This window comes from Dermacentor albipictus, chromosome 3 (assembly GCF_038994185.2).
Source record: "Dermacentor albipictus isolate Rhodes 1998 colony chromosome 3, USDA_Dalb.pri_finalv2, whole genome shotgun sequence".
Taxonomy (NCBI): Eukaryota; Metazoa; Arthropoda; class Arachnida; order Ixodida; family Ixodidae; genus Dermacentor; species Dermacentor albipictus.
In genome coordinates, this window is record NC_091823.1 from 36644875 (window position 1) to 36659734 (window position 14860).

The 14860-nt window shown below is 44.6% G+C and overlaps 1 protein-coding gene across 6 annotated transcripts in view; it reads right to left on the reverse strand.

Annotated features, from left to right (window-relative positions):
* pds5 (cohesin associated factor B pds5) overlaps positions 1-14860 on the reverse strand; it is a 95028-nt gene that overhangs the window by 59360 nt on the left and 20808 nt on the right. For all 6 annotated transcript variants that reach the window (XM_070535369.1, XM_070535365.1, XM_070535366.1 and 3 more), the window contains exons 9-12: positions 13446-13540; positions 11467-11726; positions 6382-6804; positions 1432-1647 (exon numbers count right to left, since the gene is read on the reverse strand). In XM_070535369.1, the coding sequence (XP_070391470.1) occupies positions 1432-1647; positions 6382-6804; positions 11467-11726; positions 13446-13540 (994 nt within the window). The remainder of the gene's footprint in view (positions 1-1431; positions 1648-6381; positions 6805-11466; positions 11727-13445; positions 13541-14860) is intronic.

Sequence of the window (14860 nt, forward strand, 5' to 3'; positions counted from 1 at the left end):
TTAGCTTCCTTTACTGCGAAAAAATTTTCCGGCCCCTTCGAGTTTGAATTATGTAAATTCGGCTGTAGTAGCACAGCTTGGTCGCTTCATCTGGCTTCGTCTAACTCCATGACAGCAATGACAAATGCCTGTCGTACGATGTGGACACACCACATTTCAACGTTTAAGCAACACGGGATTGTTTCCTGTTGGCAGCATCCTTGGCATAGCCCTGATACAGAGTTCGTAGCTTTGAAGGTTGAAAGTCACCCACCACCCCAGTTTTCAAGGAATTCAAAAAGGTGTATGAACCCTGGGAATGGGCAACAGGTAAGGTCAAGTGAAGAAAACCATCACAAGCTGTGACACAATATTAATAGTGGGACAAAAAGTTTCATGAAAATGAGAAAGGAGAACCATGCTAAAGAGGTGACACCAGCAACAAACAAAACAGACAAAATTATAATTAACTTGTGTCAGACATACCCAAAGTGTGAGATTTTAAGTTGCATGGAATTACATGACCACACATGACCAGGTGCTTTCTTTTAACAGAATTTTAAAAAATTACCTACGGCATTTAGCACAATTCTACTTATTGAACTAGAATACCTGAAGAGGTATACACTACTTACACTGAAGATTAATATGCATGATTGGCTAGTTATCAAAATTCCTCTAATTACCTTTTCAGCGAATTACTTTAGCACACATATTGCAACACATGAATTGAATCCAGTGATTTCACAAGGCACATGTACTTCGAAAAAATTTTGAGACTAGCGCCAGTTTTGAGATAAGTGCAGTCAAACTTAGTGTAACAATGCACTGTTGTTCCAGCTACCTTAAAAAAAAAAAAAAAAAACAATATGCCTTTTTATGCACTGAAGCTCAAAAGTTACTGGAACACTAATGCATTTTGTCAAAAACTTTGGGAAAGCATATCTCGAAACTGGTTTCATCCTCAGAATTCGTTCCGAGTGGATTTCACATTAAAGGTCACTGGCTACAATTTGTAAATTGCAATATGTTGTTTAAAGTAATTAGTTTGAAGTTAATTTGCAAAACCTGTTAATTAGTAAAATATTCACTTTCATTGTTTGTGCAAATAATAATGTATCCCTCGGAGAGTAATCTTGGTTATCAAGTATATGTGTGCTACATGTCGCGAATGATTTCATACGCGATGCACTATGTTTCTGTTGCTGATACGAGCTGTGAGAGAAGTCTGCCTAGCCTTTGAAGCATTGCTTGCTGTGAATGAAATGGGAGCACGGTTGGTGAAAAGCATCTGCTATACAGCCATACTCATGTCTTCATAATGACAGTTCCATCGGTCATTTTAACGAAATTATGCAAATATGAATTAACTGCTCGTCGATCACACTTTAGCACAGTCGACAAGAAGATGTGCAGAGAGAGAAAAATGCCAGCATGGCAGCAGGTACACACATGAAGCAGCTGCAGGCCGCGCAGTGCCGAGTTGGTGACGCCCATATGGATGTCGATGTCGCCTTGGCCGAGGAGCGAGTCACGCACGTAGGCCAGGATCTGCTTGACGCCAGCACTGTCCACCATTACCGGTGCCACCCGCTCCAGCAACTGCTTGATGATCACATAGAAGCTGTTGGTCTGCACGGGGTAGCCCAGACTCTTCAGGACTTCTTTCTGAAGAAATATGAAGGAAAAAATAAAGAAATGAGCTCTTGGCACTTATCCCAAAGCTCCTTCACATTGTTTTCCATCAAAGTTAAAGAACTGCCCCTTCCCTGGCACAACCTTGTCAGCTATGCTTCGAGCATCCAGTGAAGAACACAAGCCCTGCCAAGTTCCTCCTGCTGAACTACAAGGCAAGGGAGGCATGCATACAACTTGTGTGAAGTTGGGGAACAGTTACAAAACACTAAATCAGGAGGTGGTGGACGAGGTGAAATAATGCCACTAACTTAGAAAGTCAATCAAAACAGCATTGATAGAGGTGTTTCACACATGCCCATCTTTGGCTTTGAACTACTGCCAACCCAGATGATGATTATCCTGGTAGGATCACTTTTTAAATATCAACATCAAATTTTGTACGCACGCAGCTTTACACTGCATATCCATTGTTTTCAGCTTCATTGGTGCTATCTGAAATAATGCCATCAATTTCACCAAAGCTTGAAGCTATTGCCCCAAAGAAACGCAGATGTTTTAAAAGGTGCAAGAGATCCTTAGTGAAACATATTACTTTTTGGTAATTCACATCAAAAGTTCCAGGTCCTAAACAAAATTTCTGCTTCCTAGACTTACTGCAACCTAACATTGTCTCTCAAATGCAGTTAATTTCATTCAAATCGGTCAAGTGGTTGCTTAATAAAAGCAGTTCTGCATTTTACATGTATGTGATTAGAAAAATCGGAGCTGGCTCCTGAGCTGAAGCTTCCTTTCTTGTTTTCCTAAATCTTCATCTCTAACACACTGCACAGTATGCATTTGCACCTTAACAATGCAACACAGACACCTAAACACACATGCCCTAACCTGCAGTGTACAGCATCTTGGAGGCATGCACTTTACAAGGCTTTTTAGCTTACCACTGCACTTGCTGATGATGTATGGACATTTTGATAGTTTGCTATCATCCATGACAGCCTCAAAATACAGTGGCAGATACACCACTGGCCAACACAGGAAGGAAGAAAGAATTTGTACAGAGGAGCCAGCCAATTACTTTCAATTTGATGACATCAAGGCGGAGTAAAAATTATCTCAATATCGGCATCTCTCAGGAACTGTTTCGGAGCGTGGACGCACAAAGGCCAGATGTGGTGTGCTTTTGTGGGCAGAGTTTCTAATAAATTCTTAGGTTGTCACCAGGGTTCTCCCCACGGTGGGCAGTGGTGGAAATGCAGCCCACCACTTCGGTTCACTGGTAAAATTTTCAAATTCTTTTCTTCGTTCACAATCCTCTGATGTTCCTTTATCATTATCACATGGGGAAATAGCATATTTACTCACATAACAAACGCACTTCTTTTCCTGAAAAGCTTGCATAAAGTTGGGGGGTGGTGCGTTCATTATGTGGGATAAAAATTTGAGTGACCTTTTTTCCACGTCACCTTTAAAAAGTAGAAGACACGGTACACTTTGGCATCCAATACGGCTTCGGACGTGCCTAAACAGCAGCCAGTTCCAAGGCTATGTTTAGTTTATTCACAGGGCTTAGGCACAAAAGGTGCTGAGCGCACTGTGAATGTGCATCCGCTCGACGTTGACAGCATGCGGGTGCACAGCATGGAGGAAAACGGTGCGCAGGCAACGAAGACGGTTGCTTGCTCACCCAGCATGGAATGCTTTGCTCGGCATGAAACACACTGGGTGCCATCGTACTCTAGTGCGTATGCGTCCTTGGACAGCTTGCACTAAGCAGAGAAGTTTATTGGTGTGCTTCGACTACAATGCAGTCTACTTATAATGATATCAAGAAGAACGAGAAGCCTGATCGTTATAACTGATCATCGCTATATCTGGACTGCCTTAAATAAAGTTACTGTTGAACATACCTTTGTAGCTCCAAAACCAAATTAGGCACTTGCAATAAAATAGCGACATTGTAGAAAGTAGGCTGTGAAAAATAAAATGTTTATACCTCTAAACAGCATGTCAAGTATTAGGCATGTTGAAATAGTGAGAAGTCTGCACTTTCTTTTGCGGAAGTTTAAGGTTCACAACTGCAGTGTGCATCGTGTCCAGCTGCTGCACGAACACTGGCAGCTATAATTTAGCATGCATAAAATCAATGAGAGACTCCATCGACGACAGAGCACTTTGAGTGAACAATTGGGGTTGGTGTCAAACAAGGGCCTCTGGCAATCTTGCAGTCACTCTGCTGTTGTTGCCTTCGTCGCACAATGCTGCCGTCTGTCGCGACAACAATTGCCGTGTCACAGATCTCTTCACAGCACGAAGCAGCACTATCTCCACTCAGAAACTCCTCCATCGAAGCACCACCTGTTTTATAATCAGCAGCGACATGCTCCCAGAGTTCGGTAATGTCAGCGGCTTCCACCGTATTGTTTACCCGTGGGAGGGGGGGGGGGGGGGTTCGTTGTTGCACACAAAGCCAACCTTTTCCATTGATTGGCATGGCCACTACTTCTAGCCTTCATGATCGTGGTGCTCCCAATCTTCAGAATTGTCTATATCATCGAATGTGCGAGCTTGTAGTTTGAGTTTGTCAAAGTTTGCATCTTTGGCTCAAGCGACACCGCTTCAAGCTTTGATGGCGCACCTACCGCTGCTTCCGTGGCACATTTCTGCGCTAGCTAAGTAAGAAAGGGAGCGCAGGCGCAGTTTGCTCCTCTCATGTTCTATTTTTCGCTTTTTCTGGATGCTTGCATGATTGCTGGTGATGCAGATGCAAAGCAGCTGGCATCATCTTGTGTCACGCTGCACCAACTTGCGATGCTCTCCGTGGCTTTCGCAATCAGTGTGCAGGCAGCACACGCTGTGCAGTAATAGCGGCAACTATGAACTTACGTAGGCAAACTTTTCGCCCCGTCTCCAAAATGCAGATTTCACGATTACAGTGAAACCTCATTAGAAAGAGCACCACATTAATAAACTTGCCAAAAAGTGCCAACTGCAAAGACATGCTGAGTTCATCCCGATGCCGCAATTAAAAGGAAAGCGATCACGTGTGCGGAGACGGACGGAAATCTGGCCGTATCACGGGCGTTTGGAGTTCCCAAATCTTGCACGTGGGACTGGTGTAAACAGGAGAGGCGTCCTACACTGGCGGCTGCTACGTACGGCACAGCTGCACAGCCCCTATCTTGAAAGTGATCTGCAATGGAGACAAGAGTCTACGCATCTAGGCGCACCACGCTGTGTTCTCGTCTTAGTTCGTGTTGAAGCGAGAGGCAGCACAAAGGTCAATTCCCTCACTCCTGCTACCGAAATTCCCCACTCCAGTGTTTAATGTTTCCGCAGTCATTGAGTTAGATGTGTTCATGCTTATGCGGGCGTGACACCATGCTTGTTAATTTAGTTAGTAAGCAAATGTTGAAAAGTTTATACAACCAATAAAACTACTATCCTTACTTTTCGTATAGCTGTCTACTAATTTGATATCGTAATCGATGCTTTGCCTTTCATGCGAAACTGCGACTTTTTTTATTATTTATCACAACTTTTGTGCATTGGGAGTAGATCTTTGTTTTTTCCAAATGGGAGAAAGTTGTACTTCTGTATGAAATAATGAGGGGCGTGGTACTGTAAAGGACTTTTCTTTCTTTAGGTGATGGCAAACAGGTGCGTGTTAAAATCGAGGGCGCGTTAGAATCGAGTACGTACTATATGTTTCTTTTTTTCTCACAGCTCAAATCCATAAGTTGATACTCTAACGTCGACTCATCGTTATAAGCAATACATAGTTACATGTGGTGGTATCATTATAAATTGACTGCACTGTAATCCAGTTTAAAATGCATGAGTTTGGGTCGGAACTGGGAGAAATTTCGAACAAAAGTGATAATTTGAGTCAATCAGCCTTGTTATAGAAAGGGTTTACTGTATTTATATCAGGTGAGCTTCTGAATTGGCTGGGTGTTTTTTTAGGTAAAATGCAAGTCAAGGAGTAAATTTTTCCACATATGAAACAGCTCTCGAAAATCTTTTGTTCATGCTTGTGGACATGAAGGTATCGCAGAAAAATATAACATTTCCTCAGATTGCTTTTAATTATGTTGAAGATGCAGAAAACGTGGTGAAACTGCATTTGCAGCTGACACAATTACAATTTGTTTGAAAAGGTTAAAGGAGCATGGGCATGACATATTTTACTTATATTTTTTTTTGCATCACATAAAGCTACAAGCACTTCAAAATCTGGAATATACAGACAAGTTTCAGAGCACCTTAAATAATGATCTATAATACTTGTTTCTGCAAACCAGTTTCAGTATCCAAGAGGTGGACGAGTCATGAAAACATGAAATGCTGGCTCGCTCTGTTCTCCGGTTCACTCACATGCAGCAGCTGCATGTGAGCACGTCTTGAAGAAACGCATGCAACACTCTTGTTTATTTTTTCATGAGAAGCGTCACCATAGCTATCCTTACTGCTACACAATGCCAAAGAACTTTTGCTCTTTGCCACGACAATGCTGATGGCACGGGTATAGCATTTCGACGCTAAATTTAAGTATTAAATATAAAATATCTTAGAAGTGTTTCCTAACCTTCATTAATTGCTAAGAGTAATCTTTTTACGTGCAAGAAGTGCCTAATGGAGTTTCTAAAGCTTTAGAACTACCACTGCTGAAGAAAACACCCTTCCAATGCCACACCTTGATTCATCAGCATGCCATAAAGCAAACAGGAACATGCTTACATCCAGAAGTGAGGAAAACAAACACACCACACTGCGCTCAGCTTCGACGCAGGAGGCGCCACCATGGAGCACATTGTTCATGTGGATACGCAGGCGCTGGTTGCCCTCCAGCAGGGTGCAGAACTTCATAAGGTATTCCTGGGCCTTGACCGAGTCGGGCAAGTTACGCGAGAGCAGGGCTACACGTGCCAGCAGTTGCCGCTCACGCTCCTCGCCAGCGGGAAGCAGGAGGGCCTCAAGGACGGCTCGCATCTGCTGCCGCACTGCGCACTGGCACTTGAGCAGTTCGTTGAATGCCTTTACGGCGTGGTCATCCACCGTGGCAAACAGCTGGTACAGCTTGTGCATGCGCTCCTCCACGGGCAGCTGGTAGGGCACCAGGCACGTGTGGAGGATGCGCTCGACCAGGAGCCGATCTTCCAGGGCCGTTTGGTAGTACACGTGCAGCACCTGCCAAACGAATCACACCCCCATGAGAAGGAAACCAAAGTCAAGGCAGTTTCATCGCAACCCAGACTGATTGACTGACTTATTGATCGGGTTTGCAATATGCGATGGCTTCATTTAATCTAAGCAGCATTGTAAAATGACTTCAGGAAATCGGAGGTGTCCCAAAGCAAGACAGTGACTATTGGACGCTGGAGTGAAGAGCTCAGGATTATTGCATCCACATAGAGTTGCTTAACAAGCACACAAGAAAGCATGGTCCACCAGTATTTTTTCATCCTGCCCCATTGAAACAGTGCTGCCGCAAATGGTAATCACACCTGTGACGTAGTGCTCAGCAGCGAAATACCAAAGCCACTGAGCCGTCACTGTTAAACAGGAAAGAAAGGTGGTCAATGATGAAATGGGTGCTTATTCTGTTCCTATCGCACACGCAACAGCATTACATGCATCAGTGCAATGCTCTTTCATAAAGAACAGTGGTGAAGGCAGCATGTGTATTCGGGCTAGTTGATACGAGCTTTTCCGAGGTGCACGAAAATGGAAATGTGTATGCATGTTCTCTAGTTCCATTTCCGTCCTTGCATGCTGCACAAGAGAGAACAGCGGGGAAAAGGGAGCAGCTGGCTTCCTGCAGCCATGTCTGATAGGCTTCAACACCTCAAAGATAGTTTGAGGGATGCTGCCTGCAGACTGTTTTATCGGGGAGGAGGAGGAGGAATGTAGCCTCAAACCGGCATGCTGCGCCGCTCTGCTCCTTGCATTAATATGTGTGGATTGCTTTTTCTTTCAGCAGCAGCTTGAAATGATAGCAGTGTCATTGCAAATTAGTACGATTCTAACGTGTTCCATCTGTTGATTCTTGCGATTTCAGAGAACTCAAAGTGAATGGGCTACCACTGTGCTGTAATCAGCTGCAAAAATAAATTTCTGAAGTGAATGAGAACTGCAGTATCAGCCGTGGCGACTCCATGGACTCTGTTTCTGTGTTTGCAGACAATCAAGCATGTGCTTTGAATTGCCAGCATAAGGAAAAAGGACTTGATGCCATCAGCTTCGTCGCGTGTATATTGAGAAGACTGTTTCGCGTGAGAGCATGGCGACAATATCGGAACCCATGATCTAACTGGTATACGAACAAAATGTGTGTATTTGAGTCAGTCAACTATTGCAAATGGATGAAGTCAACTATTTCTTTGTACGGGCACATTAAAGTTATTCTGTTCAAATGTGTTCCAAGATTACCATGCTTGGCAACCAACATGCTGGTGGATATTGATCAAGGACACATTATCAAAACAGTCCTTGTCGACTAAGAAAATCAAGGAGTGTTCTTTTTTATTCTGTAACCAAAGCAATGCCTGTGTGCCGGCTGTCCCTAGTTCCTGTGCTTCCGACTCTGGTCGGCAAGCTGTCTGGCTGATGTTATGCATTGCGTGCTGTATTCAGAAAATAAAGTTGCTGTTGCAAAGAGCGGTTCATTTTTCAGCTCTCTCAAGTCGGCAAAGTGCCCTTGCACAGGCACCACTGGAGACCTAAGAGCGCACACATTCTTTCAATGTGTTGCGTGCATCTGGTTGATTGTGGCACATTCACAGCCAATGTCATTAGGTCGTTTTATTCATGTTAATGGCCCTTCCGATAAAGTTATTTCACAGCTTATTTTGTAAAGCTTGATGCCTAGGTGCCTAATAAACAGAGCTTAGAAAATTGTACCGCAAAAATTTTAGGAGCGCGAAACTAGCAAACGGTGCTTCCTCAGAGCTTTGCAGTTACCTGAATTGGGATGTACACTGCTACAACACACCACATAGCACAGACAGACAACTCTGATTGTTCTCACTTAAGTGATAGATTAATAAATTTCAAGGCTAGAAGTACAATAATGGCATGCTGCACATATGTTACGTACTGACAATGTTCAGACTTGACTCGTCTCCTATTTCGATTGCGGGCAGAACTGGGGCAGTGCCTCTATGCCTGTAGACATTCAATATTGCAGCTATATCGAAGCTCAAAGCTTAGTAACGACATGCAAAGAAGTTTCCCAATACCCAAAACTTGTTGACACCTCTCGGGAAAATGCGAAACCTCATCACTCATTGTCAACAGCACGTTCACTGTGCACCCTCCAGTGCGATCCCACATACAGTGAAATCTCGATATAATGAACTTCAGGGGACCGCGGTAAATTGTTCATTACTCTGAAAGATCGTTATAGTGAAAGCCCTGAAATTAACCATTCCGCCCATCAACCCATCAGTTCATAAGTTGTCACCATATGAGCTGTCCATGAAAACGTCGCTGTTGGCTCTTGGCACGCGCTGTTGCTACCGTATAGTGCGGAATATAGGTTGTTTTTTTCCAAAAAATATTGCTAAAAGTTCACCCCTCGACTTATATACCGTCCTTTGGCACAACATGAATAGTCGTTTGGCAACATGTAGGAGCGCAGACCTTTCGGCATCCGCATCGTTATCGCCTCCTTGGTGACCGACGCGGCCCAACTCGCGGGCGCCGCGCGGCTCTTTATTCTATGGCGCGGTGCACCCGGAGCTCGAAGACGGTGGCGGATTTCGTCCGCGAGCATCGTGCCAGATCTTTGCCAGTGACTCATCCGCATCAAAGCTATTGAGATCGCCCGAGAATCCAGACTGCCCAAGGAACAATTCAACGGCTCCATTTATTGGATTCGTCGCTTCATACGGCGCACATCAATCTGTCAGAAGCTGCCAGAGGCATACAAGGACAAGCTGGTCGAATTCCAGTGCTACGTTAACCGCCTCCTGCAGCAGCATGGCTACATATTGGGACAGATCGGCAACGCTGATGAAACGCCGGTGTGGTTCGGCATGCCGTCACCCACCACAGTGTGCGAACGCTGCGCAAAAGAAGTCAAGCTTCTTTCTACGGGGAACGAGCATTCGCGCTTCACGGTGATGCTTGCGTGTACTGCAGACGGCAAAAAGCTGCCCCCATACATAATATTCAAGAGGAAGACACTGCCGAAAGAGGCTTTCCCGCGGGATGCCGTTCGCGTGAATGAAAAGGGCTATATGTATGAGGCCCTCATGCTCAATTGGATTAAGACCGTCTGGAATCGGCGACCCGGCGCACTCTGCGGTGTCCGAGCATGCTCGTTTTGGATGCCTTTCGTGGGCATCCAAGACGAGCAGGTGTGAAGCAGGCACTCCGCGACGGGAGGACGGAACTCGCCGTCATTCCAGGAGGCATGATGTCAACACTTCAGCCACTGGACGTCGTGCTTAGTAAGCCCTTTAAAGACCGTGCCTGTGAACAATATAATCAGTGGATGGCCGGCGACAACCCGACGACCCCAACCGGCCGGCTGCGCAGGCCGCCTCTCGCCACTGTGGCCACATGGGTGTCGCAGGCTTGGCGCTCGCTGCCCGACGATATGGTGGCGCGGGCATTCAAGAAGTGTTGCATTAGCAACTCCTTGGATGGCACCGAGGATGACATGTTGTGGGACGCAGCCAGTGAAAAGCAGTCGTCTTCGGACGAGAGTTCAGACAGCTCAAACGAATGAGCAGGTGACGAGTCTGGCGGCACCACTAAATAAAACGAAGTTTTGTGCCTTATAATTTTTATGTTGACTTCTTTGCTTCAATGTAAGGGGGTCGACCTCTATTGCGCCTCGACCTATATTCCGCATTATACGGTATTTTACATAGTTTCTGCCACCACGCCCCACCGAAACGCTGTATAATAAGAGTGACGCATGCAAAACAGACGCTGACGCCGAAGAAACTACTGAAGAAAAGGTAGCTTCATGTCACCTCCAAAGCTCTTGCTTTTTGTTTGTTTTTCACATTTCTTGCTGTGGACACCACAACTTTCTCACTCGAGGCGGACACCTGAACTATGTCAAAGCGCAAGCGCGTGTAGATGACACCGGCTGAAAAGCGCAAAGTGGCACTATGTCGCATCCCTGCGAGTACGGCTGCAAATAGAAGCGCAAATGAAAGAGGCATGTGCAGAAAGAAGGGTCAAAGAAGGAAGAGACACACCTCTGTTACTAGGCGACTCTTTTCTAGGTGGAGTATGCACTAACAAAACCTGATGCGTCGTCATCTCCACTTGCCCATGTTCTTTTTTTCTCGAGCGCCATTTCAGGGTTCCCGAACACATGCGCCGCGACATGCGCTCTCTGTGCCTTGTGATCTGCTAACCTAATGTTTTGGTTGCCATCAAGGATACACGAAAATCTAGGAATCCCCCAGGTTTCTGAATATTAGTTTGTAGTACTGAGGCGTTAACATCATAGGGAAACGGAATAATGACTGTTATTCTGAAAAGCTTGGTATGTATTCTGAAGTTCGCAGTTCTGGAATATTTTTACATTGAAACTAGAAGAAGTCTGCAGGGGATTTTTGAAAAGTTTGTTAATCTGAAAAGTTTGTTAATGTGGTGTTCATAGTAACAAGGTTTCACTGCACCAGCATGATGCCAGACGATAGATGGCGCTGTGATCACAAAATGGTGGCACCCTCAATAAAACAGTCTATAGGATTCGAGGTTAATTTCAACCACTTGAAGTTCCTTGACGTGCAACGTGGCCATGACGGCAAGTAGACGAACCTACGACCACATGCTGAGCAGTGGGATGCCACAGTTGCTGTGCCAGGATCCTATTCTACTGACCTTGTTCTTGATCCAAGAGATGCACTCCAACGTGGAAGCTGGAAGGTCGGGGCTACTCATGTGTTGCTTGTAGAGGTGGGCCAGCCCCATTAAGGCCTCCTTGCGGATCTTGAACTTCTTATCCAGTGTGCGCTCCTTGACAAAATTGAGCAGCTCCTCGGTGACCGAGCCGAAGTCCTTCTTGGCTGCGCTGATGATAGCCATCACCACCTCATATCGTACGGACTCCGCAGGGTCGTGCTGCCGCTGCCGCAGTGACTCTGCAACACAATGCATGCGCTATAACAGGACCCTATAATAGGCAAGGACAAAGAAATTAATTATAGCTGAAGTGATCAGATGCCCTGTTTTAATGGGCCCACTATCACTCTCGCAACTGTGACGTGCTTTTATCCTTCACAAGAAGGAAATAGAAGAGCAGAATACTCCACCAAGCACACACGCAGTTGTCACATGTGCGTGTGCAAAGAACTACAGTCAATTTACATTCTTTCAACCCTGACGGGACCAACGAAACTGATCTAATTATCCCATACGTTAAGTTGAACAAGATGCAAGAAAAACATTAAAACACACCACTGATTCATTTGGCAGTATTTGCTATTCTAACACGCCCCTGAACCAAACGCACACCCACTTTCCATGTGCCTAAAGTAGAACTTACCTATATAGAAATGACATTAAAGCTACTAAACAAAGTAGAAATCTAATGTGCACCTGAATTCTTGACAGGAAAATGGGGCAAGCGTCTAATATGTGTTGCGTAATGACGAATTATTTCCTAAAGTCTGCTTCGCCTCACCATTCTTAAAGTCAGCTTTGCTGCAATACAGATGTGCTATGTTTCAATGCATACAAATGACAAGGCGGATTATGGAAAATTTTTTTTTTCTCGCAACATAACAAACCGAAGAAAGAAAGGCAGCCATTAGAATCAGGTAAATACTGTACTCAGATATCGTGAGCTACACTTATTGCTTGAAAATCTTCCTCAGGCAGGCCAAAAATAGGCATTTTCAACGGGAGATGACATGTTTTCACTGCATTCACTGTCCCCTAAGCTTTGCTGAGACATGCTGCCACTAAAGGGGTCACTATTAGTCATGTGCAGACATGGCAGCGCTAGAAAAGGAGATGCTCACCAACCTGGCCACACTTCTTCCCCTCACGCAGGCTTAATTTCGTTACCACAAGCTTACTCCCCACCTTTCCTCTTGCTCGCGTGGGAAGACAGCACTCATCAAGCCAACCCTTGGCTCACCCTCGCACCCAAAACAGATAGTGCGCGGGGCGCGATAGGATCCTATCACACTTGGACATTATACTGAACATGACATTGCTCCACTTTGGTTGTTGCTCTCGGTCATGCGTTGTGAAATTTGAGAGTTGCAGCCCCTGAGAGAGCAGCCACTTGTAACTCGTCCGTCTGACCATCAGCATCCACAGAAGTTTCCGTTTATTGTCTTAGTATATCTTCACGGCAGCAATGAAATTTCATTATATTGAAATCGTGTATAAGCAAATTTCATTAACTGAAGTTCTAAAGACATGATGTTCTATGGTTCTATGGACAAGTAGTTATAAACAGCTAAATTGTTACATCCAGAATTTCGTTATGTCAAGATTTAACTGTATACTATTTCACTATTTGAGTACGCCAAGTTACAAGGCATGCATTTGGGGCAATGTTTTGGTTGAACACTGATCTAGACCGTAAGCTTTGGCGTAAATGTTGTGAAGGAGAGTTATCCTAAGCTTTCTCCTGGTTTAGAAGAACTTGTTGTTGGGCGAGTTGGTACATATTAGCGAACATTGTTTAACTGCACGAATAAACGGACCACAAAGACAGCATGGGACAAGGACGGGCGCAGGTACTGCGCTCGTCCTTGTCCCATGTTGTTTCTGTGGTCTGTTTATTCGCGCAGTTAAACAATGTTCGCTTTCTCCTGGGTCTGGTTAAAAAGAGGAGCCCCACCCACCTGTGATGTCGTTCCGCAGCTTGGGATGGTTCAGCAGGAAATGCATGGAATACTGGACGCACCGCATTCGCACATGCTCGCTAATGTCATTGAACCTGAGAAAGAGAAAGGAAAAAAAAAATATGTATGTTAGGTGGCCTTGAAAGAATGCTTGAAAGGCATTTAAGGTAAAGTCAGCATTATAATTTTATAAAACACGAATTCTGCTAAAAAATGATGATTTCTGCCTAGTTTGCACTTGGAATCATGAAATATTCGGGCTTCTAAAAAGCAAGTGGAGATATTTATGGTACAGTCGCTTGCCCCATAGACTTAATATAATGAGATTTGAGGTTTTAGATGCTGTACCGTGCGCTACTCTATTTTGCGGACTGTGCCTGCACAATGGTGAGTATCGAGTGAGTCGTCACAATGAGCAAGAAGAGAAATATTTTTGTCTACATCAGCTGTTAGTGTCTTTCTGGTATTGATAGCATGGAAGGGATGCATTGAATATGTGCCAGCCTACTCAATCCAGTAGCTACCAGCTGTGGACAAACAGGACAAACGGCCAAGACAAGAAGCTTTATCCTAGCAAGCCTGCCTCTTCGTAATTTTCATCTTGTCATTCACCGTATAAATGCCCATTTGTTGTCTAAAGTGCTAATACAGCAGCATTATCTCAGACAACATTCAAATATGCCTGCTGCCATCGAGCTTTGCTGTTCGGAATCATTGAACAACTCAAAATGGTACAAATGGCTTCTTCACTGTTCCTGACAAAAGCTATGGTGAAAAAGGCAGTGATCATTTGGCTAGTGGCCACCAAAGACTGTTCGAAATTACCAAGCACTGCATATTTTCCTCAGGCACCAACTGCGTTTATACTGGGGACATGACACTGGTTGACGTCATGATTCACCTAATCCCAACCAGGCATAGAGGTTTGTACGGACCCAAATGCCTACCAGCCACTTGTGCAATAACTCTACTGAAGCCGGCAGCCAAATCTGAATAACAGGTCAGGGTTCGTACAGGTCGCTGAGACAGAAATTCAAGGATATTCAAGGTCTTTCACAACCCTATCAAAGCTCTTCAAAGAGTGCAGAGCGGCATCCCATGTAGCAACTTTTTACTATAACATATTCAAAACACTATAGCTAAGGTTCAAGACAATGAAGTTGGTGAAATCGGCACTTTACTTCGTCATATTGAAATAGGACTTTTTATGCAAATAAGTACAGTGGCTGACATTTTTTTTGCATGGAAGGGGCCGTAAAACTTTTTGCATTATCTCGCAAAGGGGATAAAGATCCGAATTTTATGATGAAAAAGTCATTTCTAAAAAAAATTTTTTTAGTCCGCAACCAAAGATATGCTTTCATGCCATGTTGGCAATGTCTTTACATCGACGGTATGACACAAAGCCTGCAAAG